At 47.2% G+C, this 22,823-nt stretch overlaps 1 protein-coding gene across 3 annotated transcripts in view; it reads right to left on the bottom strand.

Annotated features, from left to right (window-relative positions):
- Nucleotides 1-343: 343 nt before the first annotated feature.
- DRC9 (dynein regulatory complex subunit 9) overlaps nucleotides 344-22,823 on the bottom strand; it is a 36,539-nt gene continuing 14,059 nt past the window's right edge. For all 3 annotated transcript variants that reach the window (XM_075004190.1, XM_075004188.1, XM_075004189.1), the window contains 6 exons: nucleotides 20,624-20,705; nucleotides 12,179-12,340; nucleotides 9,831-9,905; nucleotides 4,706-4,837; nucleotides 3,025-3,126; nucleotides 344-1,021 (listed from right to left, as the gene is read on the bottom strand). In XM_075004190.1, the coding sequence (XP_074860291.1) occupies nucleotides 884-1,021; nucleotides 3,025-3,126; nucleotides 4,706-4,837; nucleotides 9,831-9,905; nucleotides 12,179-12,340; nucleotides 20,624-20,705 (691 nt within the window). In that variant the 3' untranslated portion in view covers nucleotides 344-883. The remainder of the gene's footprint in view (nucleotides 1,022-3,024; nucleotides 3,127-4,705; nucleotides 4,838-9,830; nucleotides 9,906-12,178; nucleotides 12,341-20,623; nucleotides 20,706-22,823) is intronic.

The raw sequence follows: 22,823 nt of genomic DNA, 5'->3' as shown, positions 1-22,823 counted from the left end.
AAAACACCCACAGTCAGCCCTTCTGCTCCACCGTATACTGACAACAGCACAATTTCATTTAAATGGGCTGACTGCAGCAGGCAGCATCCTCTTGGATAAAACAGCAAAACACACACACACACACACAGTCTTGGGCACCAGATGCCAAGCAACATTTTGCTCTGTCCCAAGGGCATTTGTTACACCAACATGGTTACATCCTCATCAGGGCATTATTCTTAAGTCCTACAGGACTAGAGTGGCCACTGCCAGGAGGACTGCAGGACTGGAAACACAAACGCTCCATGAACAAGGCTGCATCTACACAAGAATCTTCAACACTTCCCATACCACACGCACTAGCAATGGAAGTGCTACTTGAGACAGGGTGTGGGTGACTGCCACTAAGCTGTCCGGACCTGCTCTGAGCAGCATTAGCCAAAACAGCTGTGAAGGACAGGTGCCCTGGACTATGCCAGCATTGCGACTGTTGCTAGCACAGTGATGCGGATAGGTGGTGAATGCTCTCAGTGCAGGGGGCCTTTCATACAGCTGTATTTTCAAGTTGGAAGAGGGTGTGAATTATTTCCAGATGACTTAGGCTGCAGAAAACTCTTAAGGGGTATATCATTCCAGTTTTCTGGGCTCTTGGGGGGAATAACGTGTGTGGCAGGCTAAAAATGGCAGTGGCTGAGTCCTAAGTGCTTGGAAGGTCAGACCATTCAAGAAACTCTTTACGGCCTTTCTATCAAGAAAACGATTTCCAGCCTGGCCCAGAGCCCTGGCCCTGAACTTTGCCGAATGCTTTATTTCTTACTCTGCACACAAGGCAACGTTCTTACCCGATGAGAGCCCAAAGCTTCCAGGGCCCTGTGAGTCTAATGAGAGACTCATTCTATGGCCATTACTTCTTTTTCTTAGCTCCATCTTTTTCCTTTTTCCCTTTGTCTTTGCCTTTTGTCTCGTCCTCTTTAGGCTTCTTGATGATCTTATAGGGGCCGAGGTTTCGGCGAACCATTGTACCTCTCCACCAGGCCTGTAGCTGGAAGCAGGAAAGAGGAAGAGTTAGTTTTCCATGTTCAGAGTGGCTGGCATAAGGGAAGTATGGCTGCTCCCCCAGGGGATGTCCAACAGGTGCTGTTGGAAAAGGGATGGGCTTCCTGGTTGTGTGATGTTACATTTATGTAAAAACATTCTAAGAAAACCAAATTTGCCAATCTCAAATTCATGGGAATACTGCTCTGTGACTCAGTCTCCTCTCCAGCCTACCCCAGAAGCACTGACTAGGAGGGCTACAGCCTGGATCTTGCCCCAGGTCTGCAAGCTTCTCCTCGGTCTGTCCTCAGCATAGATACTGCAGCTGGCTCCATGTGCACCAACCACCTGCCTTGGAAACTTTCCAGTTGGAAGTGCTTAAATACAAAGGTGATGGATGCTACAGAAAATCCCTTGATAGATTCCCATGCAGTCCAGGTTATGGACTATCTGTTCTGTATTCTAGTTTATGGATTAAACCCTGGTAAATTGCTAGCTAAGTGCTTTATCAAGTAAAAGGCTCAAGTGAGGAGACTCCAGTGAATCCTACTAGCTGAAGTAGAAAAGACCAAACTCAGCACTCCTGGTATTTTTTTCTGCCATACACTAGAAATCACTTAAAACCCAGATTGTCATAAAGAAGCAAACAAAGAGCCCATGGCCAGCTGCCTTCCCTTTACTGTCCATCTTCACCTATTCTGCTCTCACTACCTTTTGGGGCTGCAATTTCAAAAAGTCAGATGTGCGCACACAGTGGTGCAGATGCAGTTGCCCGCCCCTGCTGTGCCTGCACATGTAAATGAGATCCTGCACAGGGCCGCTTCTCTGGCTGAATGGTCCGTTACATGCCCCGTCTTTGGTTGCAGAGCTCCAGTAACTGCACACGTGAAGGACACACACAAATGCGTGTGCATGTTTGATACTGCTTTGCGCATTTTTAATGGCCCCTTATTGTTGTAAAACCCACCCATAAGCATTTTCCGTTTAGAAATTGCGTGAAGTTTGAAATGCCCAAAATGTGACATCTTCCCATCGCTCATTTCTGACATGCCTGGACTTGTTCTCAGCGAAGACTTTAATGCCACTTAGCACCTACAGAAGAAACTGTACCAGTACCAGTGGCCCTGCAACAATGTCTGTGAAAAGCCAATGGGAGGCAGCTCGAAAGCAAGAAGGCTCCTCAGAACAGTGTAGATGCTGGGACCTACAGTAAGGGGACCAGTGTCCTAAGCTGTAGCAGGAGGGGCCTCTCCTGTAGCCATTAGATGGTGGTAGTCTCTGTGCTGAGCACATGGAGAGCATGTTTTTGTGTGCAGGGGGGAGAGGGTGTTCTTGTGCTGTGGTGAAGATTAGATTGCAACCCTGGCCCCCATCATCATCCTTGCTGCACTGATGGCGTGATGGAGAGAAGGCCCCCAAATCTTCAGTCTGGGAGCAGGATTCCCTCTAATTTTTTTCATCCATGGGCAGAATAAATTTTTTTATGTGCATCAAGGCATGTGTGGATGTGGAGCACCAACAGAAACACGCTGCCCACGGTGGGAGGCTGTGGGCACTCTACTATTCAGCTGGGTGGCACCTGAATCTTGTCTGGAATAAGGGGATTTCAAAATGTGTGGGGTCCTTTCGAAAAGGACCCCTGTGTAGCTGCGCCGAGCCGTGCATGTTCGAAAGCGGCACTTTCGAACTGCCACGGCTGGCAGCATGCTCATGCTAATGAGGCGCTGTATGTTCAATTCATTGCCTCATTAGTATTCTTCGACTTGGCCATTAGCATGGCCATTTTGAAGTTTTGGCCAAGTGTGGCCACAGACAGTAAGGAGCTTGGGGGCAGGGAGAACAAACAGCAGTTTGGACATGCAGCAGATGCGGCTCTGCTCCCCATCCTAAGGGAAGTCCCTGCTAACCCCAGTCATGCAGGCCAGCCCTTTTCATACATGGTGGTGATTGGACCCCCCTCACACAGAGACAATTAATAAGCCCTGGCCCTAGTAGCACTTTCCCTTTTACCTTCCTGACGCTCTTTAATTCCAATGCCTCCTGCTCCACCTTTCTTCTCGCTGCCTCCTTTTCCACCCGGTCCTCAACAATGACTTGTTCAAATAACCGGCACTGCAGAAACACACAAAGACACTGTAGAACATGGATCGCTTAGAAATGGACTGAGGGCATCATGTCTTAATTCTGGAACCCCTGCACATGGCTGGTCCCTCACAGCTACTCCTGTGGGGCTGATGTGTAAGCCATGGGCCTCTCTCCCTCTGTTCATTGCAGTGTGGCCTCTCCCAGTTCTGCAGTGCAAATGCTGCTCACAACTGTTTTTCCCTATTTTCCCTACAGGAAACTTCCCTATGTTCACCCTATAAGAAAGGGTGACTCGTGTGGCTGCTCGTGGAGTACTAGAAGTTGGTAGGAAGTCAGCCCAAGCAAATGGGGAAGTCATAGAGTGACTGGGACAGAGATGACAACTGACCCAAGTGCTACATGCAGAATGGAAGATGAATCGCTCATCAGGGCAAGGAGTCACGTCTAACTCCACATGCAGGAAGTTAGAACTCTGTAAACAAGCTCTGTCTGTAGTGCCCTGCACTACCCTAACCCTCTTCAACAGGACTCGGTTACTGGGAACTAGGAACCTTTTAAACTAGTTACGTAAGAAGCTTTAATACATGAACAAATTCTTGCCATGTAAATATCGGAAACAACAGTCCTTACCCCAGTACACTAACCTTTAGAGATTCTACAGAGAGAGCATTGTCAGAGCTTTCTGTTTAACAGGGTGGTGCTGTGGTTCTGAATGAGCATCATTAAAACACCTACAGTGTATCATTTCTAGTGATTTTATGAGAACAAGCAACTCTGTAGTTCACAGCCACAGGATCCTGTAACAGGGCGTGTCTCAATGCTGTGGCACCTCCTCCTGGTCTCCTTGGGAATTAGCTTAATCCAGCCTACAGAGGGCCCTCTCCTGGTTGTTTCTTGCTGGCTGTTACCTGTTTGCTCTCCTCCACTTTATAGCAGGACCCATGTCCCTGCCAGACCACAGTTCCATTCTCTCATGGTACTCCGCTGTAGCAGCGCCTCACAGTTGGGGATCCTCCCTTCCCAGGGACCCCCCCGTCACCTACACCCACTTTGCCTCAGTGACCCACTGCCAGTCGTCATCTAGCCCTTTATCCCAGGAAAACTGCAGTCTAAATGGCCACTCCTCCTTGGCAAAGGGGTGTAGACCTGCTGCCTCCCTGCATCCCTAGTACCCTCAGGCCTTGCCTCAGGTCCCACAGCCTGCGAGTGGGGTCAGGCCAGGCCCCCACAGAGAGCCATAAGGCTGCAGGATACAGCTTTTCCTGGCAATGAAAACAAGCATGACACAATCGTATGTCTTCCTTCGCCCCAACACTAGCAGCCCTTTAAGCACTTGACAATCTTGCACCTAAAGCTGCCATAAGAAAACTAAGAGGCTGTGGCATTGCTTGACCAGAGTCACAAGCAGTGGAAAAAGGACTCATGCCCCTTGTGGCTCCCGCCTGCCACCCTTTGCTGCGTTATACCCACCTTGTCTGCCAGGGTTACACACACTTTCCTTCCCCATGGCTCTCTTGCCTAGTTCTGAGTGAGAGGTGACAAGGGCCCAGCTATGCCACCCAAAATGCTGGCTCAGTGAAGCCTTTGTCCATGGCTGGTCTCATACCTGCTTGGCTAATTCCTGCAGTGCTGCTAAATCATTTGCCTTTGAAGCTTTTAGAGTGTTCAGTTCTTGCTGTTTAGCTTCTGTGTCCTTCTCGTACTTCTCCATCCAGTATTCCAGCTTCTCTTCCAGCGTCTGTGTGGGAGACATACTGTGATACTTAGCACAGCAGATCGAATGCATTGCGAAGGGTTAGTAATGCTCCTCAAAACCTTCTATCCTCTGATCAGTCTGCCATCTTTCTGGAAGAGTAACATTGAGGTTACACAGCCCAGGAATTCCTCAGCACATCCCAACCCTTCTAAGAGCCAAAGCCCTGGAGCTAGTGTTGAGTCACTAGTGGTCTGTGTTGCCCTTATTGGGGGGGTAAGCAGGAGGAAAGCTTTGGGGAGGCAAACCATGGAGGATGAAGAGGATGTGGGGATCACTCCTGCTGAGTGATCTGAAGAATGCAAAAGTTGGAGAACTACCAGAGGTGGTCTTAATACACGGTAAGCCCCAGTGCAGTGAATGACAGCTATCACCCCAAATGTGCTGGCCAGAAGAAGTAACGTGTGGTTCATAGCTTCATCACTAATGGTTAGGCCCAAGTGATTCTGCAAATTACAAAGGTATATCTCCACTTAGCACCTGCAGGCCACTTCCTGGACTTATCCCCTTACAGGGCAGGGATAGGATCTCATAGGTGTCCACTCTTCTTCAGGAGGTGGACCACCTTTTAGTGTGTACAATTGTTTCAACAGCTGGCCTCTCATTCACAATAGCACAGACAGCTCCCCCGGCTGGACAGTTGCATAACAGCCTTGTTACAACAACAGCGATCACTCACATGGCAAAGTAACCTGGGAGAAATGCTGAATGCTTTTTAAACGTACTGTAATTTAACAACCTGGAAATGAGTATTCAGCACTGTAGGGCCAGTCAATTCCCTGTGGACCTCAGACAATCATATAGGACCCCCAAATGAAGGAACTCACGTTTCTGTCTTCTGTTGGACCCAAACACCTGTACTGGAAATCCCCTCACTCCTGAACTCTGGTGAAATCTAATGTCTGTGGGACATAAGGAGAAACTACTTCAAAGTAACAAGAAGTCCTGTGGCACCTTATAGACTAACAGGTATTTTGGAGCATAAGCTTTTGTGGGAAAAGACCCACTTTATCATATGCATCTGACAAAGTGGGTCTTTGCCCACAAAAGCTTGTGCTCCAAAATACCTGTTAGTCTATAAGGTGCCACAGGATATCTTGTTGTTTTCGAAGATACAGACTAACTCAGCTCCCCTCAATGAGACTTCAAAGTAGTCCTCAGAATGCCTTTTCTGACCCCTCAGACAATTGGCACCTCATGGCTGCTACTGATGAAGATGACAGTTCTCTATACCAGAGACAATATGATATAATACAGCATAGCAGGTACCTTTTTCAGCTCATACGCAGGAGGCATCAAACAAAGCCTGAATGATCACGTATTGGGACTGCCAAGCATGAGTTATAGTTCCCTTGACAGTCTCTCATGTAACACTTTTTAAGATGTTGCCATTAGAGGAAGTGAAATGTGGTGCCTCTGCTCTGACTACAGAGACAGGTGATTATACCTGGGGTCCCCTTGTTTACTGCCTGCTGGGATTTAAGTGCCCTGTTTCCCCGAGGCAGAGATGTGAGAGGTTCTGTGTCAGTAGGTGGTTTTTAACCTAATATGGATTAGAAATTTGAGTGAAACTAAGTAATATTAATAGGTTTTAAAAGGCAAGGAGTGCCGTCTACTTACCACAAGAAAAGTCACCTGTCTGAAAGGTCATGGTCCAGTGCTGGGAAAGCTCTGGTTGGATAGTTGCATCAGAGGTGACACAAGATCATGCTGTGATAATTAGGCCTACAAATGTATCCTAAGTATGATCCTAACTGAGGGAAAGTGAAAGAAATTTACAAAGCGAGACAGACTGAATTAGTTCAAACAAAAAGGCCTCCTGATATAATTCAAGGGCCATGTTAAGCGCCTGCAGGTGAAGAAAGGATTGTGTGACTGGGAATTAACTGACCAAAGTTTGTGTCAGAAAATAGGCCTGTTGAACAAAATGATGAGGGGCTGGGATGTTCCACTCAGCAACCCCTTTTGGGGGTCCTCATGAAGAAACCTTGGTGGGAAAGCTGGCGAGTGCAATGCTGACAACTAAAAGGAGGAGAATCTGAGGACGAGCAAATTGGGAGGGATCGTGAAAAGTCATCATCAAGTCCAGCCCCCTGTATTTGGGCAAGACCAAGCAAACCGAGATCAGGCGAGGCCAACCTGCAGCTCTGAAGCTGCATGTGGTTCTTTGAGCCATTAAATGCATCTATTCCTCAGAGCCCTGCGCCGGGAGTGTTGTCTGCCGCTCTGTGCACGCGCCACAGTGCTTGGTGGGAGAAACACATGGCAGCAGCTCAGGTGAGTTGCCAGCATTGAGTGGGGCAGGGTTGGCTCTGGGGGAAGGGAGGGAAGGGGACTGGGTTATAGCGGGGAGCTGTAGGTGACTGATTCAGGGGGAGGGGAGAAAGACTGGGTTAGAGCAGGATGCTGGGGGTGCCTGCTTCTGTGGGGGGGGAGGCGAGAGGAGCGGTGGGGGGGACTGAGTTACAACAGGAGGCTGGGGGTGCCTGGCTCATAGAGTTGGGGGAAGGGCATTCAGCCCCATATTTATTTTTATATATCTATAGATAGACAAAATATAATACGTGGCTCTTTGCACTGTGTCCATGCCTCTGAGTCCCTAACGGGTTGGCAATCCCTGAACTAGACCATCCCTGGCAGGTATCTGACCAACCTGTTTTTAAAAGCTGCTGGTAATCAGGACTCCATGACCTCCTGTGGAAGCCTATTCCAGAGCTTAACTAACCTTATAAAGTTTTTCCTAGGATCTAACCTACAACTCCCTTGCTGCAGATTAAATCCATTGCTTGTGTCCTACCTCTGCTGGACATGGCTAACCGTTGATGCTCATCCTCTTCATAATAGCCCTTAACACTTTGGAAGACTTATCAGGTTCTCCCACAGTCTTCTTTCCTCAAGACTAACCATGCCTAGTTTTGTTTTTTTTTTCAAACTTTTCCTTGGAAGTCAGGGTTTCTCAACCTCTTATTCTTTATGTTGCTGTCCTCTGGACTCTTACCAATTTGTCCACACCTTTCCTAAAGTGTGTGTAATGGCCCACAGGCAGTCGTGATCACGGAACCTCGAGAGTTTGAGCTGAAAGCCAACTGGCGCTCAGCTAAAGCTGTGGAGCAGACTCGTTCTCTCTCTGTGGCTACGTCTACACGAGCCCCAAACTTCGAAATGGCCATGCAAATGGCCATTTCGAAGTTTACTAATGAAGTGCTGAAATGCATATTCAGCGCTTCATTAGCATGCGGGCGGCTGCGGCAGTTCGAAATTGACGCGCCTCGCCGCCGCACGGCTTGTCCTGATGGGGCTCCTTTTCGAAAGGACCCCGACTACTTCGAAGTCCCCTTATTCCCATGAGCTGATGGGAACAAGGGGACTTCGAAGTAGGCAGGGTCCTTTCAAAAAGGAGCCCCGTCTGGACGAGCCGCGCGGCGGCGAGGCGCATCAATTTCGAAGTGCCGCGGCCGCCTGCATGCAAATGAAGCGCTGAATATGCATTTCAGCACTTCATTAGTAAACTTCGAAATGGCCATTTGCGTGGCCATTTCGAAGTTTGGGACTCGTGTAGACACGGCCTATAAGTGCTCTTGGTGCCACTACATGGAACAGGGAACCACACCCAGTAGGTGTGTGGGTTACATATGGGCTAGTGCTACATTCACCTCAGTGCCGGCAGCTTGATGCAAATGAGCAGTCTCAAAAGTGCAAAATAGTCATTTATTTGAATATTCAAATGACTTATTTGCATATCCACAGCAGAAAACAAGCCATGAAGTTGTGGTTCTGCTGGCAAAACCCCCCTTTGTTGGCAGCCCCTTATCCCTGATTTAATTCAGGGATAAGGGGCTGGCAACAGAGAGTGGGGGTTTGCCAGCAGAACCATGTCTTCACAGCTTTTCACCTGCTGAGCCTTGCTTTTCCAGCAGTGAGGTTGCAAGTGAAAGTTAACACCAGACACGCACTGCATTGTCTCTTTTCCCTTTTTTCTTCAGGGAAGCGAGCTTGGACTTTAACAACAGCAAAGATAGTTGAGGTGGACTGGAACTAATGTCTTCTCTCTTCTCCAAAAAGGACAATTATTACCGTCTTCAACACCAGCTGAGAGACTGTCAGACAGGGAGTTTTCTTCTTCTAAAGGCTCTCTACAGCTTAAGGGAATGGGAACAAAGGATATTGTTAAAATTAGTCTTTTCACAAGCTTTAACCGCACTTCCTTCCTTTTTCCGTAGTTTTTATAAAAAGATTTTTAATAGTATGTTTGCCATGGTACTAAGCAGGCTGACATGTCTGTGTAGCAAACCCTGAACCTTGTCCAATGTTGTTTAATGTTGTACATGTTCACGGTCATGTTACCTTTGACGCTTTGGCCCTTTTTTCCATCTAAATTACTACAATAGACATTATGGATCGTAGACAACTTGAATTTATATAACAGATATTGTGGATTGCATAGAGCCTGAGTCTGCCAAGAGTTGTGAATTGACATTGATTTTACCCAGCTGGACCACATCCTGTGCAAACAGGGTAGGATAAAACAAAAAACAGAGAGATGGTTTCTATAACATCCTAGTTTACATGTGTAAACACCTGAGCATGGGAAGCTTTAGTTATAGTGCATGTGCTAATGCCAGTTCCAGATGCTGCTGGCAGTCTGACCTCTCAACAATAATACTACTTTAATTTAAAGCCCAATCACCTGAACATCTTGTGGTGGAGTGAGAATCCACAATATCTGGCTGATCACATCTCTACAATCTGAATTTTGATTTGGGGGAAATATATCCAGATTTAAAATAATCCAAAATTCAGGTAAGAAGTGTTAAATTTTTGGAGCAAAATGGTAATTCCAGCAACCGCCTTGAAGCTGTTTGAGGGATGGATGGATGTTAACTGTTTTCTCTGACACCAAGGCTATGTCTACACTTGAGCATAAAGGAACAAGCTGCTGCAGCCTTAAGCACTAATTGAAAACTGTTGAGTCACCCACCATCTGTTGTTGCCTGAGGAAATTTTCAATCTCCACATGGACTCTAGTCTCCTCATCAGTTTTGATCCTCAGCTTCTGTGATCAATAAAGACAGAACAGGTCAGAGGCTGTCTTGACCCACACGTGGCACATATTGTGACAAGGTGCACTGCTGAGAGCGTGCTCGTAGTGGGGGATGAACAGTACTCCAGAAGGGAATGAGCTCTTGCTCTGCAGTATCAGTAAGAAGCCAGTAGCATAGTACAACGGACTGAAATCTAGGAACAAAAATTTTGAGGAGCTACATTTGCAGCACCAAAATGGAGACAGGATATGGGTTGTGGGGAGATGGGAGCATTGGATAAGCATAAACCACTCCTAATGAGGTGGAATAGCATCTCTTTTTCTCACCCTGCTGACTGAAAAAAGGTTCAATGATAAAAGTGTGTAGACAAAGCCTTAGCTGCTGTTCCTCTTGCTTCCCTCTCCTAGGGACTATCACTGGGAGCCCAGAGCTAAGACCTCATCTGTACCGACTCTTTTCTAGGTAAATGTTCGTTGGCCAGTGTTGGGAAAAAACCTTAAAAAACATGTCACTGACAAAAGCCCTCGTGTGAACAGCACTGTGTTGCTGGGAGAAGTACTCCTGCTGACGTAACTGCCACTGCTCATTAGGGGTTGTTTAATTATGCTGATGGGAGAGCCCTCTCCCACTGCCACAGAGCAGCTATGCAGGAGACCTTGCAGCAATAACTGTGCTGCTGTAAGGCCTATAGTGTACATATAGCTTGAGTCCCTCTCTTTTCCGCACTCTGAGCTACTGACTCCTTTGTACTCTGCCCTGGATATGAAAAGGCAGAAACGGAGGGCAGGGAGGTTGAGGCACCGAGGGGGAAGCATGTTTATGGGTGCAGTCAGTCCTCCACATAAGTCACTCCAACAGAAGTTGTTTTGCACTTACACCATTGACACTTTGTGGTACACGACATAAAAATGTGTTTTAGAAAATGGAAAACTAGCATACGCTCCCGGCATCCCCTGCGACTCCCCTCTCTCATACTGCACATAGGAAAAAATGGTTCTAAAACATATTCTGCATTAGGATAACTTATTTAAATGTCTGGCACGTTAAGTGAGTGGTACAAGAGGGTCACATCAGCAAAATTTACACCCTTGCGGTCCCTATCCCCCTCTATTGACATTATGTCTTATGGGGGAATATTCCTCATTATACATTGTTTTGCTTTAAGTCACAACACAACGGTCCCTATCCCCAACATATACTGAGGATCCCCTGTATCGCAATTGACTTTAAGATGGATTATACTGTTCGCTCTCAGGCCTGAACTGCGGTGGTGGGGTGCCGTCCATTCAAAATTCCTCCTCTCTCCTGAATGTTCATTAGGCACTGAAGATGAACAGGAGTTAGTAAAATAAGTTGATCTAAAACCTCCTTCCACATTCAAATTCTCAACTTTCATTCTGGCTTCTTGTCCTGTTAGCATTTCACTAGTTCTGCTGGCACCATCAAACCTTCCATCCTAGCCAAGACCAGAACATCTCATGTAAAGAAAATAAAGGAAAAGAAAACCTTTTTATCCAGACCTCCTTTATCCATCAGGAAGAAGATGAAGCCAGGGCCCATTTTTTTCCCAATTGCAAGCGATCTCTAATGTAGGAGTGTTGTGTGAGCATGCTGAGACTGTGTAGACGTGCACAGAAGGCCTGCATGGAGGATCACCAGAAATCATTCAGTCCTTGGAGTAACTCTGCTGTTGGGTGATCTCTGCAGCCTGCACACTTGGGATGGGCTCCTGCAGTGGAGGATCCTTGCAAGCAGATACTTTCTCCTGTGGCAGCTACCCACCACAGCTAATGGTTAAAGCCATCCCACTAGCCCCATTATTTTTTGTGACTTGGTCAAATAGTGAGCAGTCTGTGGCTTGTCTCCTCCCTACACAGCTGAGTGGAGGTGGCTGGTGGTTTGAGTTCACCAACAGTGGAAACCCGCAGCTGACCTTGCCCTGCAGGCTGGAGGGAACACCACCACATGCTTTTGCAGAACAGGAGGAAAACATGACCCAGCAATGAGGTCGTAAACCCATGGCTTTGTCAGCGCCATCAGAGAGCAAGCCTGGGCTCAGCAGTGCTGCGCTACCCACCAACTCCCACTTCTGCCCTTTTGTTAGCTTCAGAAGCCCAGGGGGTGGGTGAGCTGGAGGAGGCTGTGCCATGGGTACGTCAAACACAAACCTCTCTGCATCATGCGTTGCGCATTGGCTGCTTGGCACCAAGGTAATCTGCAGTTAGCCAGCTCTCACCTGACCGGCTGCTGATGTTCTACCAACAGGCCACAGGATGGTGCTTACCTCAATTTCAGTGAACAGCTCACTCTCTGCATTGCTGCACTTTTTCTGGGTCTGGGAGACCTGGAGCTCTGTGTCTTTCTTCACGTATCGGCTCTCCATGTCTGTCTTGGCCTTCATCTCTTGAAGCTGGTCTTTGAGGTACGCAATCATCTCATTCCGGTTCTGAGGAACAAGCGGGGCATATGGGGAACCTAAAAGCAAGCTTCAGAAGGCAACCCTCCCATTTCTTGTGCCTACCCCTATGGCCAACCTCACCTGTCTCCCACCTCACACGTTGAAAAATCATAGGGTGAAGGCCTCACTCTCTCCCAGAGTGGTGTCTAAGTTCAACCTCTAAGAGAAACCTGATTTTTAATCAACAGCACAAGAAGGCTGCAAAGAAATAGGGAAGGAGTAATTAGCTAGCTAGAGGCTGTAATGACAAGACAGATACCAGGAGAGCTGGTCTGTAGGGCTCTGATTCAGGAAGGTACATGCATGGTCTTCAGGGCATCTGGGGCTTTCAGTGGCTTAAAGTTAAGCATGTGCTTAATAGATTTCCTGAACTGGGGTCTATATCTGGCTCTGTCACAGATGCACTTTGTGAGCTTGGGCAAGTCACAACCTCTGTGCCTCAGTTTTCATATCCACAAAGGGACATCTCAAGCGTGAGGGTGCTATGATTTAATTCTTTAGTTTGCACAGTACGTTGAGCGAGGGTGGTTGTTTTTGTAAACAGTAAACCCTTGAGTTACACCGGGGTTGCATTTCTTGCAAGTTGAGGGGAGACGGGAACCAGGACTGGTCAGTTTCCTGTCTCCCAGAGTCCTGTGGAGCCAGGAATCAGGGGGCAGCCTGGGTCCTGTCTCCCTGCTGCTTGCAGGACCTGGGAAACTGACCAGCTGGCTCCTCTTTGCTTGCAGAGAGTGAAAACTGAGCAGGGCACAGTCTTGGTCAGTTTCCTGGCTCCAGCCAGTGTCCAGGGAGCTGGGAACCAGGGGCAGCCCGGCTCCGGCTCCCCTCCACTTCTTGCAGCCAGGAAACTAACCAGGGCTGCTGCCCTGCTTGGTTTCCCCTCTCTGCAAGTGGAGGGGAGCCAGGAGCCAGGCTGCCGCCTGGTTCCCAGCTCCCTGTCACTTCCGGGACCTGAAAACCACTGCCAGGGGCAGGAAGAATCAGACTGCCGCCCCGAGAGGAGCCGTTTCCCTGCTCCTGTCGGGGATGGCAGCCCTTCCACACTCACTCTCACTGCAATGGAAAGCTGATGTTTCCAGATGGAAGATGGGTCTGAAAGTGTCCCCTGGGAAAAGGAATTGAATGGAACCCCTGAACTGAAAGGTATTGAACTGGTTGTCTGTGGCTGAGTGTTTGAATTCATTGGAGAATTGAAGAATGATTCATTTTGTTTGGGCTTTTCAGTTTTACTTGTTTCCCAGGGTAACAGATGAAGATTAGAAATGCAGGATGGCAACTAACAGAGCACTCTCCTAAATATTTAAAGCACAAGACACTGAGCTAAGAATCCAAATGTCATAAACAGCCTTGTTTGCACTTCTGTAAGGCTGAGTCTAACGCATCTGTTTGTACTTCTTATGGCGCATGCCTTTAATTACTCCACCAGACTGTTCTGTTTGCTCACTGTTATGTTACAACACTTGCAACGTTCATCAGCTGAAGCTGAGGGCTGAAGATGAAACAGCGAAGTGCTGATATTTTTAAAGCTACGTCTACACGTGAAGCGTACATCGAATAGCTTATTTCGATGTAGCGACATCGAAATAACGTCTACATGTCCTCCAGGGCTGGCAACGTCGACGTTCAACATCGACGTTGCACAGCACCACATCGAAATAGGCGCTGTGAGGGAACGTCTACACGCCAAGGTAGCACACATCGAAATAAGGGTGCCAGGCACAGCTGCACACAAGGTCACAGGGCGGACTCAACAGCAAGCCGCTCCCTTAAAGGGCCCCTCCCAGACACAGTTGCACTAAACAACACAAGATCCACAGAGCCGACAACTGGTTGCAGACCCTGTGCATGCAGCATGGATCCCCAGCTGCAGCAGCAGCAGCCAGAAGCCCTGGGCTAAGGGCTGCTGCACACGGTGACCATAGAGCCCCGCAGGGGCTGGAGAGAGCGTCTCTCAACCCCTCAGCTGATGGCCACCATGGTGGACCCCGCTATTTCGATGTTGCGGGACGCGGATCGTCTACACATGCCCTACTTCAACGTTCAACTTCGAAGTAGGGCGCTATTCCCATCCCCTCATGGGGTTAGCGGCTTCGATGTCTTGCCGCCTAACGGCGATGTTAACATTGAAATAGCGCCCAACACGTGTAGCCGTGACGGGTGCTATTTCGAAGTTAGTGCCGCTACTTCGAAGTAGTGTGCACGTGTAGACACAGCTTAAGTCATTTGAAGACCACAGAAAGGCTCACATCTTGTCTCTCAAGCACCATCCCTTAATTGTATAAACATGAGAAACTCCTGCAGGAAAAAGCCTGCTGCACAGCACTGGGGTTAAAGGCCAGCGCCAGATGAGTCGTTTGAAGAGAGTTCATGTTCAGAAGAGCTCAAAGCTCTCAAAGGGAAAGACCGTCCCACTCCCCAGCCCTGACACACACCCTGTCCTGTCTCACAGAGGTGAGGAGAGCCAAGTATGTTATAGGGCTCAGGACAGCTAAGGGGTGGGTGGGTGGTCTGGTCATGGCTTGTCTCAGGTATGAAGCAGGGTGAGGGGTAAGGGGGTTATCAGGGCAGCACCTTTGCAGGGGGGCTGTGCTCAGGTCTGTGGGGGCAGGAACAGGGCAGGGGGGCTGGTGGGGGAACAGGCAGAAGGCAGAGCAGTGCAGCCAGCCAGGGTAGTGGGTCAGGGGATTCAGGATGCTAGGGCCAGTGGGAGGATGGGGGATTCAGGCCACCAGAGCCAGGAAGTGGAGTATGTGGTCGTTGTATTTGGCCAATGGGGCCGGATGGTGGGAGCCAGGGGATTTGGGCTTTTGGGCTGCCAGAGCCAGGTGGCAGATAAGGAGATCTGGCTGGCAATGTGGGTGGGGTGGGGGTGGCCATTCAGCTGTCAGGGCTAGACAGCAGAGTCAGGGCCCAGGAGACTGGAGCAGATGGGAAATTCAAGGTGGCAGAGTACAGCATTCAGCCATCGGGTGAGGGAAGGGTGCAAGGGATTCGGGCTGCTGGGGCTGGTGGATTCGGGCTGCTGGGGCTGGGTGGTGGAGTGAGACGCTGGGAAATTTGGCCTGTGGGGCCAGGAAGCAGAGCAGGGAGTGGACGGGGCTGAGGAGTTGGACTGCTGGGGCTAGGGAGTGGAGCAGGGGCCAAGGCAGCATTGGGGCATTCAGGCCACTGCGGCCAGGAGGCAGAGCAGGGGCAAGAGGAATGAGGGATTTGGCCACCTGGGCCCAAAGGCGAAGCAGGGGCTGGAAGGTAGGGAATTGGAGCTGCTGGACTCAACCATGCTAGGGGTGCACAGCATAGGGCACTACTTAACTGTGCCTCCAATTTAGTGGTATCCTGCACAGGTGGGTATTCTGCATGTGCCCATTGATGGCCCTGGGGGCTGTTGCGCTTCAGGCTGATGGGAAAGGGAGCCTGTAACACAGTTGTGCTATCGATGGCGTTCAGTACTTTTTCATTTGCAGAACCCTAAAGAATATGTTGGTCCAATTCAAGCAGTTCCACTGCAGCAGGATCACACGGGGAAAGGAAGGGTCACTAAGGTAGGCAGGCCCTAACCATTTTAAGGCCTTATGGATTAAAATGAACCCCTTCAATTTCAGTCAATAATAGCTTGTCCATTGACTTAAATGAGCTCTGGATCAGACCATGCTGAGCACCCACAGCAGGAAACGTCCTTAACACTACACAGGTGCATACCTAGATACAGAAATCGTTTGCTTGCAGGTGCCATTATTTAAATGCATAGTTGCATAGGGAAACTGCCCACTCCTGAAGGAAAGTCAAGAGGGCTTGTGAACTATGTAAGCCACATCTGTCTGGGTTGTTTCTTTGCCCTTTTTTTTTAAAAACTAGATAATTAAACCCAAGAAACGGGGACTCTAACACTGAGGGGATAACCACAATGAGTCAGGAGTTGTGGAACAAGGTGATAGAGCTTTCTCAGGGGCCGAAGCAAGACTGGGGCATGAACTCCCATAGAACTAAGGACCATCACAAACCTCCCACCTTCCATTCCATGTTCACAGCAAGTTTCTTTGGCCTGGATGCGCTACTGTAAACACATGATGGTGGGTATTGTGAAAGTTTCTAAAACCATATACTACACTGCACATATTTCTCTTCCCTGCAAGAGGATAACAGAACAAAAGTGACAGATATTGGTCATATCACTTAGCAGTTGAGCATCTTCTGTAGTGCATTATGATGATCATGAACTTATCCAGAAAAGAATCAGTGCAAGTATCCCATATAAATGTTAACTTGGTATGTGTATAACCTACTCTCCTGCACAGACCAAGGTATGTTTTTCTGTTAAAGGTATGTAGTCCATTATATTACTGACTGCTACAAAATATATACAGTAGACCCCCAAGTTACATGAAGGTTGTGTTCCTGGGCAACCTCATGTAACTCAAATTTCTTGCAAGCCAGAAGGAGCCAGAAACCAGGCAGCAGCCTGGCTCCCAGCTTGCTTGCACTTGCGGGAGTCGGGAAACTGACCAGTGTTCGTGCAGGTAGCCAGGAACCAGGGAACCCTCCTCCTCAGTGGTGGGGAGCTGGCACCTGGCAGCCCAAAGCCAGGCACCAGCTCCCTACCACTCAAAGTCATGTCAACCTGAGATATGCACTCCTGATTTGCACGTATCTTGGGGCTCTACTCTACCGTAAATCCAGCGATGTGTAAAGATGTGCCGCTGGAAATAGTGCTTCTGGAACATAAGTTTCCATTGCCGAACTTGAGATTATATTAGGGTCATTTTAAGCATTCAGTAATTAATAATCATCTGTATAGAATACCATCACTCCAGCAAAGACAAATTGAAAAGAAAAATCCCACAAAATAAAGGTGACTACTGCTGCAGCTGTCGCTAAATAAGCCTTATTCCTATAGCTGAACTCAACTTACTAATGACTGGTGCACAAAGAGAAGGGAGGGGAAAAATGGGCCTTGTTAATTTCAGCTCCATATTAGACATACAGATGAGTGGGGAATCAGTGTTTGCCAAAAGGACAAAATCATCAGGGAACAATATTTTTTATACTCATTACAGAGAACAAGGAGAGAAAAACAGCTGAACAATCCTGTGAGTTATTAATTAGTATCTTGTTAAGAGCCAACAGAGCCCAAAACCAGGACAGATGAGGAACATACCTAGCACAATGAATATGCATTTCTAAAGCCACAGTTATGTATCTGCTTGCTTCTGTTCTCTCTTTCACACTCAGTCCAAAGACTGGAGATTGCCCTGGGGGTTTTGTGCCTTCCTTCTGCATCTATTGTCCCTGCTCAAAATGCTGCATAATCAACTTGCCTTTTTCCCTTGTGCAAATTAGTTGGCAAGGTGCCAAATCATGAAAGTCTTGGTAAAGCTGCCCACTGAAAATTCCTCAGTGAAAAGAATAGAAATCATTCTCGGGCAGAGACCTAATTGGAGCAATTTATTTTTAGCAATGGGAGAAAAGCAACATTTGAAAGTAACTTTGTTTTGATTTGTTCTCAACAGGGCAACCATATTTCTCTGCCCCAAATACAGGGCAAGGAGATATTGGAGGTGGGGGGGTGGCAGATCCTCCCAGCTCCACCAAGCCCTGGGGAGCCGGAAAGGAGGTGGCAGTTGCCAGCCCTCCCTGGGAATGCCAGGGAAGCAGCAGCTGCCAGCACACCCTGGGGAACCAGCAGCCACCGGCCTGCCCTGGGTAAGCGGCAGGGATGCGACAGCCACCCATGCTCCCCCAGATTCGCGGAAATCACAGCTGCTGGCAGAAAATGTTGGGAGGCTCAGGAGGGCCCAAATATGGGAAAATTAGTCAGTTTTAAAAAATAAGTAGGGACGCCTTTTTGTTGTCCCAAGTACAGGACTGTCCCACCTAATATGGGACAGATGGTCCCCTTAATTCTTAAGGGTCAAGCTACAGAACAGAGGACTTTAAGCTGGTAAGAAAACAACTGCAGGCCACAGTTTAGAAGGCGGATCACAAAGGCAAACAGAAAGTTCAGTAAATTCTTTCTTATCCAGCAGCCCCGGGACCAGGAGGTTGCGGGACATTCAAATATTCTGGATAATAGAGGCGTACACCTTGCAATGCATAACATTAAAGAAACAAAATGTATGCAGAATATTTTATTTACCAACAGCAGCAGTATTGGACACTGCAAAGGTATGCTGCATTTGCTGTCTTTATTTGTATTTACTTTCATGATACTGTACTAACTCAAATTTACTTATGGTTAAGATGCTGGTTATTTGAGAGTTCCAGAAGATAGAATGCCAAATATGAAAGAGTTTACTGTACTCAAAATCGGAGGGTAAAGGGCTGACAAATGAAGAATCATCGCCTACATCAACCACAAAAAGCTTTAACACAGCTGAGCACAAAGTAAGTTCCAGGGGAGGAGGCACTTTTCCTAGTACTGGAAAGAGTATGGAAAAAAAAAAAACCCCACACTGAACAGAATAGGATGGATAAGATGGGCATGCAAATGCTGTTGGGCTTCTAGAACACTAACTTTGGCACCAGCTCTGATCTTTACATTGGTACAGGGAATGGAGTGCTTTCCAGAATACTCTATGGGTGACCTGAATCTGAACTGGAAGAGAGGACGTGAATTAAAAAATGGACAAAATACAATCCCAAGTAACTGCCATACAGCCTGCAGCCAAATGAAACAACTAACTTATTTCTTCTCACTGCCAAACAGAGGCCACCAGACTTAAGCTTTTCTGTTTTCCCCCTTAGGGCCTGAATATAATTTTGAGTCCCAGTTTCAACAGCACAAAAGAAATATCTATTAAGCCAAACATCTCCTTTCTGCAGACCTGTCTTTGACCTCAGATTCCTATAGCTACAATGCCAAACTGAATACACTGAAATCCTTTAGAAAAGCAGTCCTCACTTTCCACTTCTCCTGTGACTGTCCTTCCTTGGTTCATTGCTTACACTGTAAGCATTTGTTCCTTCAGTATTGCCCTCAGTGGTTCCTCCTTTCTGCAAGGGTTCATCAGGATTTGTTCTTCTGTCTCTTGCCTTTCTTCTTCCTCTACCCCAATTTATTTCATCTGTCCCCATTTATCTCTTCTAGCACCTCTAGGCTGATGACTCTCAAATCTCTTTTCCACTAAAAACAAAAAAGCAGTCCAGTAGCACTTTAAAGACTAACAAAATAATTTGCTAGTGGACTGCTTTTTTGTTTTGATAGGATATAGACTAACAGGGCTCTCTCTCTCTTACTGTTTTCCACTGCAACATTTCTTCCTGTCTCACTAATATCACTTGTGGAGGTTCTGCTGTTTCATCAAACTATACATAGTTATATCTGAGCTCCCTATCTTTCCTTACAACGCTCCTCTCTCTTCTCCACTGCCACTATCACCCTGGTCAGATCCGCAATCGTAGGGTCATTTTTAGTGCCTCTTTTTTCCATGTGCTTCTCACCAATTCCTACTGCTTCTTCCTCTTCAACTTTTAGAAAAAGTAACCTTCCACAATGTGCCTTCCTCTTGACATGCTTTTCCATACGTAGGCAATCTCCTGCACTAACTCCTGCTAAGTCTTCCCCTTGACTCCCTGTTTTCCATCTCCCTCACCTCTACTCCATTAAGAATACTATAGATAAAATTACTTTAATTTGCCTCTCAACCAGATTATTCCTTTATACACATCCTCTGCTGCTTCCTTCTTACCTGCTGAGTCTAGTGTAAGATTCTTGTCCTTACCTTCAAGGCCCTGCATCTCTCTCTCTCTCTCTCTCTCTCTCTCTCTCTACTGGTTTCTTTTTGCAGCCCCTGACTCCATCAAGGTGCAGCAGCATCCCATCCTTCACTTCCTTCTCACTCTTTCATCCTGATGCCTTCTCCCATGCTAGTCCCTATGCATGGATCAACACTTCATCACAGAACATTATGTCCCCACCATCAACTCCTTCCTGAAAAACCTTATTCCACTTGGTCTTCCACCATCCTGTGAGTCTCCCACTGGTTTGATCTGAGCTGCACCTCTCTGATTGCCAACTCCCAGAGGAAGAAACTTTTGTAGCTGTGCAGCCGTGACCAGTTCTCTAACGGGAATCATTCAACACCCAGAACAATGATGATGTAGCTACACTTGCTCTTGTTTTGTTTATATTTTTCCTTACTTGTCCCAAAATAAAAGAACATGACACCTGTGCTCATACCCTATGAAATCGACATTGGAATGAGAGGCCCAAGTCTGGGCGTGCTCAGTAACACATTTCGTCTCTAGCATGCTGCCCATCTCAGCTATTCTCACCTGAAGTTCTAATTCCTTTTCTTTCTTGACATCTTGAAGTCGTTTCTGGAGGGATTTTATGGTCTTCCTTCCTTCCTCCTCCCTGGAGGAAAAAGCAAAAGGGGAAAAACCTGCACTCCTTTGAATACAGCAAGAAAGATGTTAACTTCCCCAGGAAGAGAAATTCTCTTCTGAGGCAATGTTGCACCTTACAAAATACAGCCATGCTCCTCCTGCTTGCTGAGAACTCATAGGCAGGAAAGCTCCCCAGGACTCTGCAGTCACACAGTAATAGCCACCTTTCCTTGTCCGGTTGGCAGAGGCAATTTTTGTCCATTTTGAGCTTCAGGGAGGCTGCATATCTGGAAGTCATCAACTGGGATGTGATCGTATAGCTGATGACTTGGTACAGAAATCCACATGCAGTGATGCATGGTTCATGTACCACAGTTGAGTCAGACAGGTGGGACTGATTGGGAGAATGAAGCAAAAAGTGTAGACTTCTTCCAACAGAAGCCTGTACAGACTCCACAAAAACCTGACTTATTGGTCTGAGAAGGTGGAGAAAGGATTCCTACTACATGGGGACAGTTCAATGCTCAAACTCCCACAGATTTCAGTGCAGGATATCATCCCTAATCGTTAGCCATTTCCAGACTACACAGGCTTCAGTTTTTGTGTAACACTATTTTTAAGAGTGAAGTGAAAACCTACATATTTAAAAAACAAACCTGTTCGTATTCTCAACTCAGTAACAGGAGAGATATGGTCACCAAACTCGACAAAGATGTTCACATTTTGAAACAAAATCATCATAGTCTTAGGTCTGGGCACATGTTCTGTGATTGGGCAATTGGAATAATTTTGTTTGCACAAATTTTCTCCTTTCTCTTTACAAAAGAAGAAAATGGAATCTGTGCCTTAAAATATACAGCCAGTAGCATTCTGGCTTGTATCACCCTTGCCAATGTCACTGATATTTTTCCTCATGTTTTATGTTTCTAATCTACTATCCATTTGGGGCTGTGGGTGCATGTGGCACTTCATTTGTTAATCAATTTGACACATCCCTGCCCTAAAAGTTTATACTCTAACATGTGTTCCATCTTGAAGACTTACCATCTGGGTGACTGTGATAGAATGAATTTCCAGTCTGCTTATAGGACACAGCCTATGTTTAGACTCACAGGTTGACAGTTAAAAATCAAACACGTTAAGTTAAGCACCAGAAGTTAAATTGAAGGTTCTGGTTTTCAGATTAGTACTTTGATTCTTCAGGGTTTATTTTTAAAAATGTTGAGTTTTCTGTAGGTGTCCACAAATCAGGGGTGGGGTGTCTGAATACATGTATCTACAAAGAAATTGTTCATTACAGTAATGTTCTCTGGTACTGTTTCAAGCACCCCTACATTAAAGCACACCAGGGAACCCTCAGTGTGCACCAGTAAGATGTATGTATGCCAATTAGTCCACAAAACATGGGTGCACCGTAGAGTCTCACCTCCATCAACGATGTTACTGCTCCATTTAGATAAACCCCAGTGCAACCATTGCCAGTGTTTATTGGTGTGGGGATTTTTACAGGGGGTTTTAATCTGTTTATTGGACAAAACCAAAAATCAGAAGCTATGTTGTACTGGAAGATGTAAGGGGCTTTCTCCAAAAATGTGCGCCAAGGCAGATGAGCCCTTAGCATTGATAAGGCACATCTGATAGGTGGAGAATAAGATGAGATCAGCACCCTTTTCAGGGATAGTAATTTATCCATTTTGTGCTCAAACTATCACCACTTGTCATTTTTCTCCTGCCCCTGGCATGGGTAAGCAGAACAGATCCTACTAGTTTTAGATAGGTGGACAAATGTTGTCTACAGCACCTGAGGAAATTAGACGCTTCACACCCAGGGCTCTTCTGCATTAGGGATTTGCTTTCACCCCAGCTGTTGGTGGCCACACTGTAGCTGCTTAAGACCACGGTGTGCACCACTGGTGCTTACATTTGCTTGAAATCAAGATAAGCTTCACCCAGGCATTCACGGCTTTGCCTATTTATGCTAAAAGCAGGATTTTCCTTTTTACCCCATGGAGCAAAATGGATATAAAACCATGGACAATTCTGGTGCTGAATTCCTCTGCTGTGACAGCTGCCATCTTGGCTGATTCACCGTGGATTGAACTGAGCACCCCCAGAGCCAAAAAGCATGGCCTGCTACAGCCTGAGC

This window comes from Carettochelys insculpta, chromosome 10, assembly GCF_033958435.1.
Source record: "Carettochelys insculpta isolate YL-2023 chromosome 10, ASM3395843v1, whole genome shotgun sequence".
Lineage (NCBI taxonomy): Eukaryota > Metazoa > Chordata > Testudines > Carettochelyidae > Carettochelys > Carettochelys insculpta.
Note: the sequence above shows the minus strand (reverse complement) of the source record. Positions and strands in the feature narration are given on the sequence as shown.